General features: G+C 37.9%; 1 protein-coding gene across 1 annotated transcript in view; it reads left to right on the top strand.

Annotated features, from left to right (window-relative positions):
* The first annotated feature begins 2,256 nt into the window (after positions 1-2,256).
* The window catches only part of TBX20 (T-box transcription factor 20), a 61,210-nt gene continuing 47,138 nt past the window's right edge, over positions 2,257-16,328 (top strand). Inside the window, exons 1-3 of the mRNA XM_034409747.3 lie at positions 2,257-2,589; positions 8,180-8,420; positions 13,987-14,151. Coding sequence (XP_034265638.1) covers positions 2,463-2,589; positions 8,180-8,420; positions 13,987-14,151 — 533 coding nt within the window. The 5' untranslated portion in view covers positions 2,257-2,462. The remainder of the gene's footprint in view (positions 2,590-8,179; positions 8,421-13,986; positions 14,152-16,328) is intronic.

Below are 16,328 nucleotides of genomic sequence, written 5' to 3' on the forward strand. Positions count from 1 at the left end.
GGACAGATGCATATCAGTTGCAAACAGTTTTAAATTCTTTGAATTAAACATGAAGCTTAATTGCTGCGTGGACCCCTTTAACAAAGAAAAACTCGGAGAGTTGCAGCTCATTGGTTTTTTGGGGCAAAAGAAAGTTATCTACGTTTCCCAGATACTGTACATTCCGAGACGCGCAATTCAGGAAAGGCAGGAGCGCTGCTATTCGTTAAAAGTGGCCCAGGGAAAGGGCTGTTGAAAGAAAAGAGAGGGCACTTTCATTTCTTCCGTTGAAAGCATCGGGCTCATTAGCAAGAGAAGCATTCGAGTCAGTTGGCAATAGCCTCAAAGTTAGCATAGGGACAACCCAAGCAGAGAAATTATCTCGGTAACCCTTGTACTTTCAAGCAACGCCGTTATTCTAAAACGGGCAGAGGACCAACCCAGCGAAATTTATGGAAGGGGAATCCATTGGCTGGACTCTAACTCACGATTAATTCAACTGTCGTTTACTCGGCTCATTTTCTGCGTTTGTAAGATATATCGGCCGTTTGTAACATATCGATGGTAAAAATAGCGATGTGTTCATTTGAGATTCAGGGTATCATGAATTCTTTCCAAACCGCATGCACACGATTCCCTTAGAATTTAAAGAGTATTTTTCTGCTCTCTCCTTGAAAGCAAGTCTGCCGAATTAGGTTGCTAATTCGAATAAATGTGCAAAGGGTTGCAATTTAAACAACTTGGAATCTAGGACTGGAATTATCTACAACTTTGAAACTTAAAATACCAAGATGGTTTAATTTTTTAAAAATTATACTAGGTATAATACGTTCAGCTATCTTAGAAATCGGAAAAATATCTTCAAGAAATTTATTTAGGAATAAGAACCTTCTATAAAATAAAGATCCATAAACCCAGAGGACCCAGATTATGGGGGCAATAAACTGACTTTGTATAATTGTACAAAAGTATGAAGGCTATTGCTTAACGCATTGTAAGCCGCCCTGAGTCTCCGGCGAAGGGCGGCATATAAATCAAATTTTTTTAAAAAAACTGCCTGGTAGTGCAGCAGAAAAATCACATTTTATTTACTATAGTTCCTTTCCAGAACATGTGTGTTAATCATCCAAGAAGCCTTATTTTGTTTTATGAGATCATTAAAAATAAAAAGATGGTGAGGAACAACAGCCTCCAACAATCCTTGCATTTTTTCCCTTATTAAGTGAAAACTATAGTTCAATTGTATCTTAAATATTACTTCTGAGTGTGCGGGATATGATGGCCAAGCAGTTGGTGGTGGGGATCCATCAGAAAGACCGGAGTATTTACTGACTCATGCAGGTTCATGAAATCATATAATACTTCTTCCCCCAAAAAAGAATCTTCTACATGAGACAATTGAATCCATTTTTTTCTCATTTGAAGCAAAGTTGTAAACATACTTCAGGAAAAGCTTTCGTTCCGATTTGAATAGAAGTTGGGACACGTTCTATTTATAGGAGCTGCAGCTAACTTAACAGTGGTTAACTAAGGAACACTAACCAGACATCTGTAAGACTGACTCCATTTTCCTCCATAGCTAGCTTCTTACAACCTATTCATAGTTGTTCTGTTGGCCTAATATGTGCATTGGTTAGTTCCATAAACGAGTAGCATGTGTGTTTGATGTAAAGGGTAGGACAAGGTAGGAAGAAACCCTCCAGAAATGAGATCTTCAGACTGAAATCTGAGTTACTTCTTAGGCGGGACTGGGGCATTGTTGATTTCCATGGGAAGAAGATGTATTTTAAATCTTGCCTACGTGATCTCTGCTTTAGGCATAGCAAGAATTACTGAGAAGTTGACACTGACTGCAAACCCCGAGCCCAGATGCGTTTGGTCTGAGCAAGCGGGTGGAGCTACTTTGCATGAAGTAGTTGGTTGCTTAGTCGGTTTGACCGATCCAAAGGGATACTTCAATTGTACTTGATTTCCCGCAAAGCAGCTCCGAAAAACCAGACCCATTTCGTGTCTTCAGTTGCCCGGCTGAGTTAATTCGGATCCAAAATATCTTGCTCCACGAGCCAGTTTTGTTTCAACCAGAGCCGAGCTTAGAGCGCTCCTGTCCCCTGTCCTTCCCCTCCCCCCTCCCCTCCCCTTTCTCTCCCCTCTGGTGGGATCAGGGAGTCCTGACGTAGCCAGGCGCTGATTGGCTGGCAGCCGATAGGATCTAGGCGGCCAACAAATTAATGCGGAGGAGCTAGGGGCTGCTCCACTGAGTTATCTCTAGCGCTCATTGCCGCCAACTCGAACCCATGCTCTGGGTTCGGGGAAAAGATGAGCACCGCATAACTGCCCGGCTCTCTTCCAGTGCTGCCATTTCCGCGGGTCGGCTTTGGTCTCTTCCCTTTTGCCTGGGCTGACGCCGGGACCGGTGCAGAAAAAAGGAAAAGTACTCAGAGGTGACTAGGTTTTGCGATTTTAGGCACTGCGGTCTCGGAGTCATGGAGTACACCATGTCACCCAAACCTCAGCTCTCCTCCCGTGCGAACGCCTTCTCCATCGCAGCGCTCATGTCAAGCGGAAACCCCAAAGAGAAAGAAAGCCCCGAAAACACCCTTAAGCCTCTGGGTAAGTCTAGTTTCGGGATCGGCCGGCGTTCTGGGAGGAAGTGATGTGCGGGGGATTTCTGTGGGATCTAGAGAGGTTTGACTGAGTAGAGGTCAACTGGATTTGGTTGATAGTTTAGCTTTCAAAGGGGGATGGTCAGAACTTATTCTTTCCTAGGTATGTTTGCAGAGCTAGCGAACCTGTGACTCTGAAATACGATCTTGAATTCACTCTTATTTGACCTAATGATTGAGAATGATAGGGGATGAAACCGAAGTAATTCACACAATTTAAAATTTCAGATCCCCCCCCCCAACAAGCAGAATTTTAACGAGTATCTATTGATCCTAGTACAAACTTTACTAAGTAACATCCAAGAGATACAGGAAATCTGTTTCTGAGAAAAACTGCCCTTTAGAGTGAATGTATTGAATTAACCTGCCCTGGATTTTAAATTGTGCTATTCAAATTTCATATTTAAAGGACGCATTCAAAGGTGACTATGTTTGTTTGAGCTTATTAAATCAAAGCAAAGCTTTTACCTTTCAAAACCCAACCGAATTCCAAAACAGAAAAGCCCTTGGGGGTAACCCTTCCTAAGAGTCGAATTGATGGGGAAATAAGCTTTAATTACCCTATGCAAGGGACTCCCAAGCCCACAAAATCACCATGGTTCAGCAGCCAAAGAAAATAGGACGAAAGTCCGTTTTCTTTGTCCACCTTATTTGAAATTCTTGCCTTATAAAATTAACCAAAGTTCTGCCCCACTGAGACATGACTGATTTTTAAAGTGCAAGGATCCACACAGCCTCCTAAGATATAATTGTTGGGCATTCGATAGAAATGTACAAGGCTACAATAAGTGGGATCGGTGACACATTCCCATTTCCACCATAAACATGATATAATGGAACTCATACTTATCTGGAATACTGGTGATGTGGGAACATATAATGACACTGAAAGTCCCATTTAAATTAGTGGGTCTTGTTTCCAAATACGAAGACACAGGATCAGACCATAATTTGAATAAACAAGATCTGCCCCCAATCAATGCAGTGACAACAAATATCCTTAGTTTCAAGCAGGACCGATTTCCAGATAATTGCTGGAACTCTTTGCGCACTATATTGGTGATAGAGAAACGCAATCACATAGAACGAATTGCTGTATTTACCAAAAATCCTGGCTGAATTTAAGGGGATTTTTTTTTACCTAATAAACAATTCTCGATTGGAGCTTTAAATTCGCCAGTTAATTGCCAGATCCTTAAGATTTCCAATTGGAAATGTCCCCATGATTTTTAAGAGAAATTGTTGTCAGTCTTGAAACGATGTACAAACTTAAGGGCACGAACTTTAAAAAATGACTGAAGCTGAATGAGTTGGCAGTACTTTTCACAAATTTTAATAGATCCCTGCCTCGATGGATTTCCTAAAGAAAAGTAAAATTTCCTCAAGTTATTTCCTTTAAACATTTTTTCCACAATTTTCTGTTTTGCTGACATAGCACTTTCTTTACAAACATTGTTGAGCAAAAAAACAAATGCTTCTCTTTTCTGCTTTGTTAGCTGCCTTCCTAACTACTAGAGAATTAATTTTAGAAAAGTTAAACACGTTTTTCAAAGAGAAATAGAAAAAAACTCAGTCTTATGTTTTATTTATTTAGCTTATGGCAAATACATGGATTTATAGTAGTTCAAATGTTAATCTCCGTCCACCCAGCCATTTGGTCTATGTTGAAAAAATCAGACATTGGGCCGGTGTAAGCTCTTGATGGACATTCAGACTTATGTCTTATGTTAAAAAGCGACCATATAAATGAAACCTCTGTATGGAAAAAAATTCCTTTTTAATTAACATTAGAGAATTAAAAAATGCCCTAAACTGCTTTCTTTTATCTTCTTGGAGATGAAGTTTTGGGAAAGTTTTTTTTAGGTTTGAGCTCTGATAAGTGTAGGAAAGACAGAAAATAGTTGCTGTTGTTTTTAGCTATAAAAAAGAGTGTGATCGCATATCTGTCTTTCTCCAAGCTGGGGTCCTAAAAATGTGAGTTTCTTCCTTTCATTTCAATTTTCAAAAGAAAAATAAAAAGAACTTCAGAATCAACTCTCAAATACTCATTAGAACCAAATTATACAGAGATGCTTTAAGTTCTAATACTAGACTTCATACCAGAGGATGGGAAATGAGCTGTGGGAGAGATAGGGGATATTCTGCTTTATTTGTTAAGCCCAAACATTGTCCTGTCCCTGTTGATCTCTGTGTATGAAGTCTTTGAAAGTATTAGGTTCCACACTGTTGTGTTTGACCTGTTTCCAAATCTGGAATTTGTCCAGGGAATTTTATTCATTCAAAAGCAGATATACCAATTCTGTTGACATCAGTGGGATGCTCGCTTAGATCCACCCAAGCTTCTCCTATCCCATCAAGCCAAATAAACCTTCCAAGCTTTGCTACATTTATTTGATGAGCATGAAGTAAGTTATTTGCCACATTTCTCTAAAGGGCAACAAGGGATTTCTGTCCTTTAGATCTGGGCTAAGTGGTTCAGTGGCCCAATCCAATTCCTTCTATTATTATCAGGAGTTCTAACTGCTGAATATCTTCTAGGCAGCACACCTATGCAGATGCTGACCCAATGCTGCTAGATTTTATTTAAATTTACAATTGCTTGATTAAGTGAGGAAGTTTTCTAGTGTAACTTCTGGGTTAGAAATGGATTTCTGCTTTTCAGATTCCACCGCAGTCTTAATTAAGAAAGATTTGCAATTAAGGCTGAGATGCAGGCTTGAGATCAGGAAGGTTCTATTGTTGGCTGAGTTAGAGGTGGGATTGGTGAACAATGTTATTTTCGGCCAGGTTAGTTCGGCAGAGTTGCAGAAAAATGAACTCTTTTCCTTTATTACCATTCCTTTATTACCATTAATTTCTTGGACAAGAGTATTATTTTTTGTTCTTGGTAAATAACAGTATGAAAGGAATATAATTTCATGCTGGACTGATTCAGACATGCTGATTTCGGGCTGTCAAAAGTAGGCGAATTCAGCTTTTACATGGACTTGGCCAATAAGGCACATTTCAAACAGCTGGAATTGTTGTGAGCTGTTTATTTCCCAGGAGCCTGGCCCTGGGAAAATCCGGACTGGGATTGTCTTCAGTCTTAGGGATTCCAGGAAAATCAGTCAGTCTTCGTTAGTCATTGGTCTGTTTAATCAATGTCACAATTCTCTAGAAGCCCTTTATAGCGGGCCTAATATTTTGCAGGCACTGGACATTTCCAAACTGCTGTCTGGTGTGCATCTACTTAGGAAAAAGTAACCTCGGCTAAATTTGTAGAGTGCTGAAAGCTGATTGTGATTTCTAGCATCACCCAACCATTGCAACCAGCTGAAGTTGTAAATCACTCATGAGAAAATGCCGAAGATTGTCCTGCACATTTCACTCATTTGTTTCTCTGATTCCCATGATTTGGAAACCAACATAATGTAACCAATGTAATGTATTTACGTGATGTGGATCCCATTAGTCCAGGAGCCAGTCCCCCTCCCTTATCCTGCAGCATCCTCTTTTCAGATCCTTGCTGTCCTTGGGGAGATTGGGAGCGATTTCTAGTTTTAAAATGATGTTCACCTGACGACTAAATGGTTTCTGGAAGCTTTGAACTAGGTGGACTGCCTTCTGGGTATCTTGACAATTGTTGGAGTGACCATGTTTTTTGGCTCTCTCCACTCCATCACCACACCTAGTAAACCATCTCCTCAATTCTTTTTCTATTTTTGTCTTTTAATTGAATGTGTAGCCTGTCCTTCCTTCAGGGAGCTTAAGGTTGTCTCTGTTTCCTTTTTATCTTGACAATTCTGAAAGTTTGAGCTAAAAACTTCCAAATCAGCTTCTGGCAGAAACCAGGATTTGAATCTAGTTTCTTTAAACTTGATCCTCCACTTTAACCACTACTTCATACAGCCTCATCTTCCTAATGAAGGGAAAGTCAGATCAGAGTAAAATGAAGTAAAGGTTTCAAGAGTTCATTTTGACTGAAAGATTGTGTGTCTGCAATTATTTTGCACAAAGTTCATCTATATTAATTATAGATTTTTCTTTAACAATTCAAAGTACTGGGCAGGGTTTTCCATTCTGCTTTTCTTCTAACAATCTTGCAAGCAGATTTGTGCAATGTCAGCAGCTAGTGGGTTGTATGAACCTACCTACCTTGATTCATTTATGTTGAGCAGTGTTTCCAGAAAACTGGCATGAAGTGAATCAAGTATGGTTAAGTTATGGTTAAGTGAGTAAGCCTCTTCTACAAGCAGCCACTTTTGGAGGGAAGTGACCACATATTTAATCTGCATCACACATTGAAATTAAATGTCATTATGCTCACTGACCTCTAGAAAATTTAAAATGAATAAATATACTTCTGAAATCTAAAGGTTGTTGAAGTGGGGCCTGGTGACAGGGCTGTCACCAGAGATATATGTTACAAATCTGTAAACCAGATATGTAACATATATCCAACAAGTTTCCTAAAGACAACCCCCAATTAAATCAATGGGATTTCTGATCAAGATTCTGGGAATTCCCAAAGTATTATTTAACACCAGCAGTAGTCCTATTGTCCATCAATGATGGATCAGTTATGGCTTATTTTCACTTTTCAGTTGTTTCCCACAAGAGAAGTGGATGCACACTGCAACTAGCTATGTGTGATCTAAAATTCTTCTGGGCAATTCATGTAGGAAAATCTTTTTTCCCCTCAAAATAATTGAAAGTAAAGACATATAAAAGCCACCCTCCCTGTTGGAATGATTCTGACTTCCCAATATTTTGTGAGATGCTCAAATTGCTCTAGAATTTTGTTACTGAATGCTGACCCAAGTAAATGCTTCTCTGTTTAACTAGCAAGTATCTCTATAAGTGTACTGGATATAGTAGCTGCTCTGATAGTCTAGCTTTTTGTATGCAAGGATAAAAATCAACTAGGAATTGCATATACCCGTGAATGCTTCTACCTAAACAGTTAGTTCCTGTGTTTTCTACCAGATTTTGCTTTTGAACTTTTCAACTGGAGGGTAGAGATAGAGATCATTATGAATCCTTCTATTCACTGGCATTGGCACTTTGCCACTCAGGGGAATACTGTAAATTGGTCTGTTCTGGAGAAATGGGCAGAATTCTTTATAACATAACTGCAAATATATTTGGAGAATAGGCTTATTTTTTCTGAATTAAAATTTTGCAGAATCAACAAGATTGAAAAACAGAAGCAGAACCCCACTAGATGACATCTTTCTTTCTTTTTCTCCCTTTCCCACCCCTTTCCCACATGTTGATTCCCATTGTAAGAAGAAAGCTGTGTTAGGGGAAAAATATCAGGAGTCTGGCAGTATATTTTCCAACTAACAATTTTTATTAAAAGCTGAGTTCACAAAAGCTGCTGTGATTATCAGACATTGGAGCAAATTTATTGCATAAAATTGATCAATCCGGGCCCTTTTGTTTCATTTTCTGGAGAAGGTTAGCATATATCAGCTTCTTGCAGCCATCCCACACACAAAACCATGGTGGATCTTCTCACCAGCCTCTTGCTTTTCTTTTTGTCCTCTTTTCAGAGCAATTCGTGGAGAAATCATCTTGTTCTCAGCCTCTGAGTGATTTGCCAAACTTGGATACCCATGGGGATTTCACCAGCAGTAGCAGCCCTTCCTCTCTCTGCACAGAGCCACTAATCCCCACCACCCCAGTTATCCCTAGTGAGGAGATGGCTAAGATCTCCTGCAATTTGGAAACCAAAGAGCTTTGGGACAAATTCCACGAACTAGGGACTGAGATGATAATCACAAAATCAGGAAGGTAAGACTGGAATATTGCTTGGCAGGGTTTAGGGCATCTTGCCCACAGCTGATACCATTCAGATGTGTGATAATTTTCTGGAATTATCTAGCAAAATTGATAATTGCTGGGATTTCTGGAATTTGTAGTTTTAGCACAGCTTCAGCTAGGTCAGGCTAATATACAATAAACACTGTGTTCTGTTCAATTCTCTATTTGCCCTGACACCTCAGAGCTGCCCCAGAGCTATGGTTAACCTCCTTCCTCCTAGCATTCAGAAGAGCACTGCTTTTTGGGGGGGGGGGTAATTAGGCCTCTAATAGTATTGAGCAGCTCAATTGTTTTTATAATGACCTTGGTCTGTATGCTGCATGGAGTCATATATTTGAAGTAGTAAAAATATAGGAATTTTTTAAAAAGCATTATTATCTAGTTCCCAGGGGCAGCATACTCAGATATGTATCAGCTCCATGGAAATCACCACCAGGCACATGGCTACAGGAAGTCAGCTTTGAGTTGACTTTTAATGAAAAATGGATTGACTTGACTTTATGGAAGAAAACATTTGCTTAGTTACTTTAAAATGGGTAAATTGTCTAGGAACAGGCCTGGAAGGGAAGCCAGATGTATCCTTCCCATTATTTAAACATCCAGTCTGTGCTAGAAATCTTGTCAGACAATAAAGTGGTGCTGATTTGTTCACTGTATCATTGCTTTATTATACCACAGCACTGTGTGACACACAGCTGAATGAATAATTACCACCACAGAAAAGTGTTGCATTTGAAGTGTTGTCAGATACCGTGGAGTGTTTTTGGTCTGTTTTTGATCTGTGATGGCTGTTTCACACAAACACTAATAGTCAGTTGATGTCAAAGTCTCACAGAGATAAACATACATTGGACATTTGCCCTTATAACTCACAGCAGACTCTGAAAAGTTACTATCTCTCATTTATATATAATGTAAGCCATCAGAAATTGTCTCCCACTACTTTGTTTCAATTTGAGGAGATATACTGCATTGGTATATTAATATGTACTGCAAATCTTCAGTGGAATTTTTATTTGGGGTAAAATAAAAATAAGACATTTGAAATAGAAAAGCATGTTTAGGTGAAAGCATTAGAGTGACTAAACTGGAAATCTTTGTAAAACATGCCATAATTTTAATGAAACAAATCTAATTTATGAATTAGATTGAACCCTTGTAAAATGAGGAAGGTGATATAGAGAGAATTCTACCAGAAACAATTTCCACAGAAGTAGCTATTTTTAGTTTCTTGCAATCTAAACAACAAAGAGAATTGAGACAATTTTGAAGATCAAAACAGCCATCCCAGACCTTAGACATGTTAACCAGTCTGCTCAGCCCCAACTGGTGAGTTGATAATAATAGATTAGATTAGATTTAGATTAAATAAATATGTTATTTGTGGATGATAGGAATTCAATACACACTGTATTTACAACTAGGAAAGTAAAGCCAGTATTACACTTTGGAAAAATTAATTCATCAGAGTCTAGAAGCCTTTCTACTCTGCACAGAATCATATCCAAAATGTTCATTAAATATTGGTGCATACCAGAGACTCTGCAACATTACTTCTACTGTGCCAATACTTTTGTTGTTCCCTGCTCCCACACTCCAATCTGCACATAAATGGAAGAGTTATGACATTGTTTAGGACAAAATGTATAACATTATAAAAGGAATGATCACTAGTTTTGTTAGATTGTTTTCTTATTTCTGCCATTAGTATCTGCTTCAAATAGGAGTTCCATCCGGAGCTAAAAGAAATTTGCAGGACAATTTAATGTATTTGTTTATTTCTCACTGGATTGTCTGTATCAGTTTACTCTGTAATCCTGCTGAGTAGCTAAATACTACTCATGGTCCTAAGTATGATAAAAACTATACTTTTGTTATAGTGGCCTTCAAGAAAAACCAAACAAACAATCCAGGCTAAATTAGAGGGTAGTATGGGAGAACATCTTGAATCTTGGCTCTTATTTTCATGCTGATTTACAGTACAGTCATCCTTGCAAATCAATGGTACTGACCAAAGGAAGGCAATCAAAGTACTTTACCTGATCTTATTAATATCCCATTATTTTCCTTCATGGGCTCAGAATAATAATTAATTATTTCCTTGTCATTTTATTCTCACAATGAGCCTCTTGTAAGTCAGTTTCCTGATGTTTAATACTGGTAGGGGAAAACTATTGAAAACTGTTTTTAAAAACATTTATAGTAGTTATTAAGCCACATTAAATTAAAGGTATAAATTAGATGCAGATGGAAAATATTTACTTGCTTTTAAAAAAAAATCTTGGGAGGACGTTGCTTGAAAGATTCTTGTAAAATATTTTGGCATGACATCCAACTTGGTCACAAGTTGTTTGAGACAAATGCCCCTAATTTAGATACTAATTATGAATGTTTTTCACAGAAATGTTTGGCAGACATTTTTTTGGTCTGCAAGAGTTATAGTTGGCACTGCCAACTATAAAGGCATAATTCATAACAGATGTAAGAACTCAAGGAAGCCTAAAAATTAATGAAAAAGGAAGGTAAAGAAATGGGGTGTATTGAATTGTCACCTTAATCATTAACATAATTGGACTTTATTGTTATGACATAAGCTTTAATAGTTTGGATTCCACTTCATCAATGCATTGAGTGATGCAATGTGTGGAACAGAGAATTGTATTTAGCGACATCAAATTGGAAGAAAACTCAAACACTAAATAAGAGACACAGGAAGCATACCCAGCATCAGACATAAAGATCTCAAGTGCCTATATACAAATGCACAAAGTCTGGGGAACAAAAAGGATGAACTCAAACTACTGATACATGAAGGTAGATATGATATAATTGGGAATAACAGAAACTTGATGGGATGCAACCCATGACTGGAACACACTCATAGAAGGATACAAACCTTACAAAAAAAACCCTCAGACTTCATAAAAGAGGAGCTGCAGTTGCACTTTATGTAAAGGACCACTATATTGCTACAGAAATGCATGAAACCAAAGACGAAAACCTCCTAGAATGCATATGGGTCAATATACATTAATACTATAACATTAATACCTGGGAAGATACTGGAAAAGATAATAAAAAACCAGATCTGCCAGCATCTAGAATCAAGTAATATAATAACTAGCAATCAGCATGGGTTTGTTAAAAACAAATCATGCCAAACCAATCTTATTTCATTCTTCAACATAGTGACTAAATTAATAGACCAGCAAAATACTATGGACATAATATACTTAGATTTCAGCAAGGCATTTGACAAAGTAGACCACAATCTACTTCTTGGTAAGCTAGAAAAAAGTGGGAGATAGCTTTACCACCAGATGGATTCGCAATGGGCTGACAAACCGTACTCAATGAGTAGTCCTTAATGAGTCTATGTCTACATGAAGGGAAGTAAACAGTGGGGTGCCACAAGGTTCTGTCTTAGGCCCAGTACTCTTCAATATCTTCATAAACAACTTAGATGAGGGAATAAAAGGGGAACTTACAAATTTGCAGATGGTACTAAGCTGGCAGGAATAGCTAACACCCTAGAAGATAGGCTCAAGATCCAGATGGATCTTGACAGACTTGAACACTGAGCACTATCTAACAAAATGAAATTCAATGTAGAGAAAAGTAAAGTCCTACACTTAGGCAAGAAAAACCAAAAGTAGATATATAGACTGGGTGAAACCAGGCTTAATATCAGTAACTGTGAGAGGGATCTTGGAGTCTTAGTGAACAACTGCTAAATATGAGCCAGCAGTGTGTGGCGGCAGCCAAAAAAGCCAATGCAATCCTAAATTGCATTAATAGAGGGATACAATCAAGATCAAGTGAGATAGTAATACCAGTCTATAAAGCCTTAGTAGGACCACACCTAGAGTACTGCATCGAATTTTGGTCACTACACTATAAAGAAGATGTTGAGACTCTAGAAAAAGTGCAGAAAAGAGCAACCAGGATGATTAGGGGACTAGAGACTACAACATATGAAGGACGGTTACACAAATTGGGCATGGCTAGTCTAGTGAAGAGAAGGACCAGAGGAGACATGATAGCAGTGTTCCAATATTTGAGTGGCTGCCACAGAGAGGAAAGGGTCAAGCTATTTTCCCAGGCACCTGTAGGCCAGACAAGGAATAATGGATTGAAACTGAACAAGGAGAGAAGGATAAATTTTCTGATAGAACAATCAGAAAACACTAATAGAACAGTTTGCCTTCGGAAGTTGTGGGAGCTTCATCACTTGAAAATTTCAAGAAGAGATTGGACTGCCATTTGTCAAGAATGGTGTAGGATCTCCTGCTTGGCAGGGGGTTGGACTAGAAGACCTACAAAGTCCATTCCAACATTTTTAAATACTGTTAAAAATGAAGAAATTGCAGACATAGGTAGTTAGGTAAAGATAAAGGTTTCCCTGTCCAGTTGTGACCTACTCTAGGGCGCTGTGCTCATCTCCATTTCTTGATCAAGGGAGCCAGTGTTATTTGAAGACATTTTCCATGATCACATGGCCAGCCTGGCTATACGGAATGCTGTTACTTTCCCACCGAAATGGTACCTATTAATCTATTGGCATTTGCATGTATTTGCATGTTTTAGAACTGTTAGGTGGGCAGGAGCTGATAATTACCAGTAACTGATAATTGGTAACTGAATTATTGCACAATAGATATATGAAAATCAGATATTTTTTTCAGAATTTGTACCTGTAAAGGTGGAATATGGCACTTTTTCAGCAAACCCACCCACCCCTTATAATGCTGAATATTTTTAAAAATAGCAGACCAAAATACATACCAAGAAGGAGCTTCCCCTATGCAATTATTGGAAAATTAGCAAAATATAAATCCAAACCAGTTAATCAGATCAATAAAAACTTATTTTGCTTCCACTTTCCTGTTTGAATTCAGCTATTCAGTCATATTAAATCTGTGATTTTCTTCAACATTGAGAAGGTCCAGAGTTACAACTATTTCTATATTGTAAAATTAGATGTGTAGAAAAATGCATCTGATGTCAGTGTTAGGTTCTATGCCCATAAATTGTCTGTCAACAAAAGTACCCTCTGTGTTTGCACAGTCTCTATTTAGTTGATTACTATGGTATATTATTCCTCTTTTGAAAATGGCTGTAATTCTTGAGAATGAATCTCCATTGCCTTCTGAGATGCTTACCTGCCTCCCTTCCTTTTGTGAAATTAGTATGCCAGTATTTCTTCCAGAAGAAAGAAAGGCAGACATATGTGTCAATTATAACACAGTCTGAGCCCATTGTCCTTATAATGAATAAGGCGAAATGGCTTATTTTTAAAATCCCCAACATACAAAGATTACATTCTCTCTCTCTCTCTCTCTCTCTCTCTCTCTCTCTCTCTCTCTCTCTCTCTCTCCCCTCCCTCCCTCCCTCTCCCTCCCCTCCTTCCCTCCCTCCCTCCCTCCCCCTCCCCCCTCCCTTCCTCTCATGCTGCAAGGCCATTTTTTCTTAAATCAGTTGTGAGGGATTATTCTCTTTACATATTCTTTTTCTCATTTCATTCTTTCTGTTTCAGAAGAATGTTTCCAACCATTAGGGTTTCCTTTTCTGGCATGGATCCAGAAGCCAAGTTCATTGTGCTCATGGATATAGTTCCAGTGGACAATAAGAGATACAGATATGCCTACCATAGATCTTCCTGGCTGGTTGCTGGCAAAGCAGACCCCCCTCTGCCTGCAAGGTTAGTTCACCTGAAAATAATGTACATGCATGCAGACACTTGATCACACATACACAACTCTACTGTTAATAGTTTCTTTGGTTTCAAAAAAAATTACAGCAGGAGCTGAATAAGCAGAAAAGGAGTACAAAATGGGTACAAAATGTGTTTCTACTGACACAGAAGCAGTATATTTTTTTTTCTGTTACTCTTCATTCATTGAAATGCTTAAAATTTCTAGGCATAAATTAACAAAAGGTACAAAAGACCTATGTCTAATATGCAAAGTGATGTAACCTATTATTCAACTATTCAGTCCTTTTCTTAATATTTTTGTTGTATTAAAATAAGTGACTTATTTTTCAGGAGGAAAAATAATGCTGTCCTTTTTTTAGATATCTTTCAGATCACATGTTTTAGTTATCCTTTTCTATTATTTTTTAATCTCAGCTGATAAGCACAACTGAGAGGTTGTTACTTATGTCCATTTACTATGGAATAACCTTTATTGAACAAGGCAAGATCCATTGTGAAGAAAATTGCAAGGAACAAAATGTATTTCACAAATATTGAAATTTTAAGAAACTGTTAACTTCCAGCCATTGAAGTTGCATGTATTACAGGTTCCATCGTAACCATTTCGGAAAGAAGTTTGTTTTCATATGTATGCTTTGGGGAAAAAAATTCTTAGAAATAGTGCTTTTGGATTATCCTCTGATTGCATTAGCCTTGACCATTTTTAGTGTGATGCATTTGTCCATTTTCCAATTTGAGCTTATTGCAGATTAAACTAAAAATCTCAGTGGTTTAAATTGAAAGAATAAGTTAGATTCTAGCACTAAGCCTTGGCAGTTCTGAATTTGCCTTTTTTTTTTTTATTAAAAAGTTTTATTACAACAATTTTTTCCCCATCCCTCCTCACCCCTCTTCCCTCCTCCACCCACCCCCCATCCCTCATCCCTAAGGTGACCAGATTTTAACATTGGTAAAGAGGGACACCATTGTGGGTGTGGCTTATTTTGTGGGTGTGGCTAGCTGGTCATGTGACTGGGTGGGCGTGGCTAGCTGGTCATGTGACCGGGTGGCCATGGCTATGTGTATAGGGACTACTCAGAGGGCTGAAAAAAGTCATTTCTGACAGGTCCTCACACTTTTGACTGGTCCTCACACTTATGACCATCCTCACATTTATGCCTGTGCAGCATTCTTAACAACCATGTCACTCATTTCACAACTGCTTCTCTTCACCATGGTGATAAGATAGGGCAAAAAACGTAAAATGTGAGGACAGTCGTAAGTTCGAGGACTGGTCAAAAGTGTGAGGACTAGTCAAAAATAACTTTTTCAGCCCTCTGAGTAGTCCATATGCATAAAAGGATACAGCAATAGAGAGGATGAAGGAAGGGAAGGGAAATTAGAGTAGGAGTGAGGGTAAGAGAGGGAGGAAGAGAGGAGAAGGAGAAAGGAAGAGGAAGTAGGAAGGAGAAGAAGAGGGGGGGAAGAGAAAGTAAGAAGGAAAGAAAAGAGAGAGGTGGTAGGTTTGAGGAGAAAAATTGCTGTACAATAAAAAAGATGAAAGGGAAGAAAGCCAACCCCAAACAAATATAAAGATATTAAGATAAAGAATGAATTGTTAAACTTTAAAGAATAAAAGAGAACAAATATGAATAAATAACAATAATTAGAAACACACATACAAACATACAATGTATTTTCTTTGGACAGAATATTTGGCTGGTTCACAAATTTAAACAGTGTTTAGTCATTTCAATTAAATTTACGATTTCTATATTTCCTTTTTGCCATATTTATTCCTCATCTATTTTTTAAAAAAAAACAATATTAGCCTTCATCTTCATCTCTAATCTTAATCAAATTCAATTTTTCCCTTCTATTCTATATTATACCCCTTCCCATTGTCATCTATTTTTATATCCATCCCCACATTGGTTAATTATGTAATTATGTAATACAGTTGTTTAATACAAATTCAACATTTTAATATAAATCAATTAGTTATATAACTATCTTTTTTGTATATCAATATGAACATGAATATTCCAATTATTTCCATGCAATCCAATTTCTTACAAATCAATTAATTATATTTACCAATAATAATAAACCAAATAATTTCCCCCATATATTCCTCCAAACCACAAGTTAACCATTTCTGCTTTCAACACAATATACAATTA

This window comes from Pantherophis guttatus, chromosome 4 (assembly GCF_059756535.1).
Source record: "Pantherophis guttatus breed Tessera chromosome 4, ASM5975653v1, whole genome shotgun sequence".
Classification (NCBI taxonomy): domain Eukaryota; kingdom Metazoa; phylum Chordata; class Lepidosauria; order Squamata; family Colubridae; genus Pantherophis; species Pantherophis guttatus.